This window comes from Pteropus vampyrus, unplaced genomic scaffold (assembly GCF_000151845.1).
Source record: "Pteropus vampyrus isolate Shadow unplaced genomic scaffold, Pvam_2.0 Scaffold400, whole genome shotgun sequence".
Taxonomy (NCBI): domain Eukaryota; kingdom Metazoa; phylum Chordata; class Mammalia; order Chiroptera; family Pteropodidae; genus Pteropus; species Pteropus vampyrus.
Genome location: NW_011889181.1, coordinates 656,943 through 661,856, shown reverse-complemented (window position 1 = coordinate 661,856; position 4,914 = coordinate 656,943). Strand labels below are relative to the sequence as shown.

At 39.4% G+C, this 4,914-nt stretch overlaps 1 protein-coding gene and 1 pseudogene across 1 annotated transcript in view; one reads left to right on the top strand and one right to left on the bottom strand.

The window, feature by feature from the left end:
* AGXT2 (alanine--glyoxylate aminotransferase 2) overlaps nucleotides 1-4,914 on the bottom strand; it is a 45,527-nt gene that overhangs the window by 31,980 nt on the left and 8,633 nt on the right. The window contains exon 2 of the mRNA XM_011380722.1: nucleotides 1,470-1,558. Coding sequence (XP_011379024.1) covers nucleotides 1,470-1,558 — 89 coding nt within the window. The remainder of the gene's footprint in view (nucleotides 1-1,469; nucleotides 1,559-4,914) is intronic.
* Nucleotides 1,009-1,124, top strand: LOC111731832 (annotated as a pseudogene).

The following is a 4,914-nucleotide window of genomic DNA, read 5'->3' as shown; positions in this document are numbered from 1 at the left end:
AGACAACATTTCAGTATTAACCTTCCTTCGCCTCATCTCCACATCTCTTACAATAGCAGGTCACTACAGCAGTGCTTTGCCTCTCTCCTGACCGGGCGTAAGGCCACTGCCCTATACTCACAAATGGGTGTATTTGCCCGGTGTCTTCCTTGCAGGACACCAAGGCCCTTCTTCTCAAGTTGGGGAAATTATTCATGTGGCCCTTTGATTCCTTTCAAGATCAAATGTGAAGAAGGGGGCTAAAAATGTCTACCTCTCAACGGAAAGCCGTGGCTTTGAGTTGATTTTTGCTGTGAAACACAAGAAAACAAAACAAAAACAACTTTGGAAGTAAATGTCTGAATTAATAACTCATTTTTTTCCTGCAGTTTTTTTTTTTTTTGAGAATGAAAAAAATAATAAAGTGCTTGTGATATTCATGACTTTAATTATCAAACCTCTCTCCTGTACTTTTTTTCTTTATGGGTCCCTCCTGACTAGCTATTGATTCTACACTTTCTAATCTATTAATATTATGTAGAATAAAAAGTTTGTAGAGAGAAATATTTATTAGACTGAGAGCGAAATGATAACTTTATATTTTTTGGTAGAGAATTCAGTAAAGTCAGACTATGCATTGACATGAGAGACAGTCAAAATCAGAACGACATTTTTTAAAGTCAATATGTGCCATCACGTTTTGTGATATAAGCATTTATGTATGTGTATATCCATATCTCTATCCCTGTGATACATATATTGTCTCTTTCTTACGTTCTCTGTCTCTCCGCCTTTGCCTCTCACACTCATGCACACCAATTCATACAATAGCACGGAATAGAGTAAGAGGGTTCAAATGCTTCTAATAACTTAAAGCAGGAGCCCCCAACCCCTGGGCTGCAGACTGATACCAGTCCATGACCTGTTAAGAACTGGGCCGCGGACGTGGTTCCATAGTGTAGTGGTTAGCACGTCTGCTTTACACGTAGAAGGTCCTGGGTTCGCGCTCCAGTGGAGCCACGGTCCATGGCCTATGGCCATGCCACCCTGAACAAACTCAATGTCTGATCTCGGAAGCTAAGTAGAGTTGGTCTTGGTTAGTACTTGGATGGGAGACCACCTAGGAAGACCAGGTGCTGTAGGCATAAATAATAATAAATTAAAAGGAAAAAAAAAAAGAACTGGGCCTCACGGAAGGAGGTGAGCACTGGGCCAGCAAGTGAAGCTTCATCTGTATTTGCAGCTGCTCCCCAGCGCTAGCATCACCACCTCAGCTCCACCTCACATCATCAGGCATTCGATTCTCATAGGAGCACTAATCCCTGGTGCCAAAAAGGTTGAGGACCGCTGACCTACAGGATAGAATACCTGGGAAGGATGGCTCAGCAGCAGGCAGGACCATTTGTGGGGTCCTTCTTGAGGAAACAATTAAGTTAGCCCCTTTCAGAAGGACCCCATCTTTTGGGTTCTCCTAAAACTCTAATTCTTACCTGATATCTTTCAGGTGTGAAGTCACATGGAGGCATTCTGGGTTTTGTATGAAGACTGAGCTTGGTTCCGGATGTCCAGAAAGCACCTACTAAAAGTGAAGTGAGTTAGGATCCTCAATTAAACATCACACAGTGTAAAAATTTACTATAGTTACCTGAATCAAGGTCCTTATGCAATTTTATTTCTTAGTTTTGAAAAAAATCATTTAAATCAGAATTTAATGTGGATTAAAAACTGAGGTATTTCAATAAGGAATTTTCTGGAGGGAAAAAGGAAGTTCATCTTGAATTTAGTCGGGAAAGGTGTGGAGGATATTGGGGGAGTCATGATTTCTCTCACCATGGTGACTCACAACCTTGGGAAGCTCCTTCCCCATCCCCCATGTCAGCTACATTTTTCTTTTCAGTTGACCAAACTTCTCCCAGTGCTGCGTGTTGCCGGAATATATCCTCTTTGTTAGTAAGAGTGCTTTCTAAACGTCGGATTGCCCAATGCCTGAATCCCAGTACCTGTCCCAGTTCCTGGGATTGGGTTGGCTGTCAATAAACAAGGAATGAATAGCTGTTGACTATTCTTGTAGGAGATGAAGAAAGATAGGTGCTGGGCAATGTACCGTATTAACAAATACTACATGCAAATAGATTTAGAAGACAAAACTTTCCTCCAAAACACAACAACACAAAGACCATGATAACACAAGACCATGACAAAGCAAAGATAAGCTGAGCCAGAAAAATCACCATTTGGAGCTAAATGACATCTTTTTTTGGGGGGGGGGGCGTTATTTTATAGACAGAGAAACCAGCCTAAAGTGGCACGTTAATTTGTTTAAGGTCACCAAGCTTAGCTGCTGAACAAGAATGAAACTCCACGTCTCTGGCTCCCAGCCTAGTACGTTTTCACTCATTCACCGGCTACCTCACTCTCTGCTTCCAGCACAGATTTTGATGTCTCTATCAGTGAGATGGGATTAGAGCCAAAGAAGGTCAGAGCTGGGGCAGATATCCAGAGACATTGTAAGTACTCTGGGAAAAGAATGCTGCTAATTTCGAAGATTCTAAGTCATTATCAAGATAATTTTATAGGTGGAGAGAGCTGAGGAAATGAGATCTCTTATTCAGTATGAAGGTTTGAATTCATGAATGAGATATTGGTGTTTTGTGTGGCTGTGAAGTCACAGTCCTGAGAAACACAATGAACAATTGTGCTTTTAAAGAAAGCTGAAAAGTAACAGCTCTGATTATGTCTTCTTTTAAAGAGCTCTCATTCACCTTTCTGCTCTAAAGAATCACGAATGTCATTAATTCGCTCTTATTTTAAAAGCAAGTGGCTTTTGGCTATCTAGGTATGAAAATGACAAAAAAATTATAACTTAAGCTTTCTGAGAATTTCACCTTTTGAAAAGCTTTTCATTGTGTCCTTCTACATTAGTTACTCTTCTGAGATGGAAAAAAATTCTAAATGTTTCTAAGAATTCAAGTTGCCTTGACTATTTCAGACTCATTCTCCAAAACTGGAGTCGCCTATTGAGAAGGCTATAAACTCTCTTAACTTCAGGGTTATAGGAATTAAGAAGTAGGCTAGAGGGGAAAGAGAATTGCAATGAAAGATTTTATAAATGAAATGCTGAATTTTAAACAGCAAAGGCAGATTCATTCATTTATTTGTTTGTTTATTTATTCATTCAGTCAGTCATTCACCCAACTGATAAGAATATGATGATGGAGTGAGGGCTCCAAATTAAATATATAAAATCCTGTTTTCAGGAAAGAAGGACAGAAAGAAGAAAGGAAGGAAGGAAGGAAGGAAGGAAGGATGGAAAGAAGGTCGGTAGCAAGCAAGTAGGAAAAATAAGTAGCCAATAAATGAAAAAGGTCTAGATAACATCTCAAAAAACTATTGCCTTTCGTACCTTCCCTCTCACTAAACAACCCAAAATCAAAAATAATAATAGTAATTGATGGACAAACCCCCCCCCCAAAAAAAATGCGTTGGTTTTTATCATTTGCTAGAAAAATATTAAAATCTAAATATATAGATAATTGCCTGCTTTCTTTGTTCAGAATAACCTGTGTTTTGAGGATGACATAAAAGGCGAAGGTTAATGAAGCTTCTCTTGGATCCTTGGAAATTGCATGCGTGCATGTACTCTCGTGCCTGTTTGCACGGCCATGCGTGGAGCTGTGTGTTTTGGGGAAGACAGACCCAAGAGGGATGGGGAAGGGATAATGAAGATCTGGGTTAATAAAACTGAATTCCAGATCTATTTCTGTATAGGCATTTTTTGTTTTATTAAAAAAAAATCATTTTAACTGGTCTGATGTTGCCTTTTTAAACCATGTCAACACAGATGACAGTTAATGATTTTCATCTAGTTCACCAATTTCCACTTCATTTCACCTGGACAACTCAACTTAAAAGTGAAGCAACATTCAGTTTGGAGAACACTACTACTCTTAGATAATAAATGCCAAATGGATAACTAGTTTTAATTTTCCAACTGCCTAATTCTCACAGAGTACCACAGCAAGTAAATCACCTTAATTTTTACTTCTTTCTCCCAAATTATTGTATCAAAAAGTAAAAACCTGCTGGGCAACATAGGTGAGAGAAATCAATTTTTGTGAGCATTTGAAAATTCTAGAGGAAATTCTCTTTGTAATGATAAAGATTTTTCTAACATCCACAACCAGCTTTCAACACAGAGGAAACATTTATTAAGACTTTCCTTAGTCTTTAAAAAAAAAGGTTATAAGAGATTTGAAAATGCACAATAGATATAGTTGCTAGAATGTTAAGGTGATTTATTAAAATGCTAATTATGTTTTATTTCTGTCTACTATATTAGATAACTTTAAAAAAATATGTCACTTTGGATATCTCATTTGATTCTTAGGATAGCCAATGCATTAGGAAGATTTTTCATTCACCTGAGGCCAGGGCAGATTAAATGTGAGGTGTTTGTAATTTTGAGCGTCCCCCACACATAGGATTGAGGGCTTGAGGTGCCACCTCATGCAGACCTGTTGAGACTAAGGTGAGGTCTGGATAAGTGAGGGACAGTGATTGGTTGAGGAGAAACTTTTTTCATCTGCTCCTGCTGAGCTCCCAGACCCGTGAGAGGACCCTTTTCCTTCATAAACTGTCCCACGCTCTGCATGACATTACAGAGGACACTTGTCGTTGCTGTTCAGTATCGCCATGAACAATAGCACCCTGGTCCCTCTGTGGGGAACCACCTGTGCTGAATTGTGTGCTCTGAGTGATAGGATAATATATCAGGTGAATCCTTCCCATCAGGGAATCAAGAGATGAGTCAGACCTCTGATGGGTGAATGAGATGTCTTTTCCTTAGGACCTGCAGTCCTGAGCAAATGACCCAGGTGGAGGGAATAGCTGGAGGCCATCATTAGAGCCACAAAACACTTAAAAATCATTTCCTGC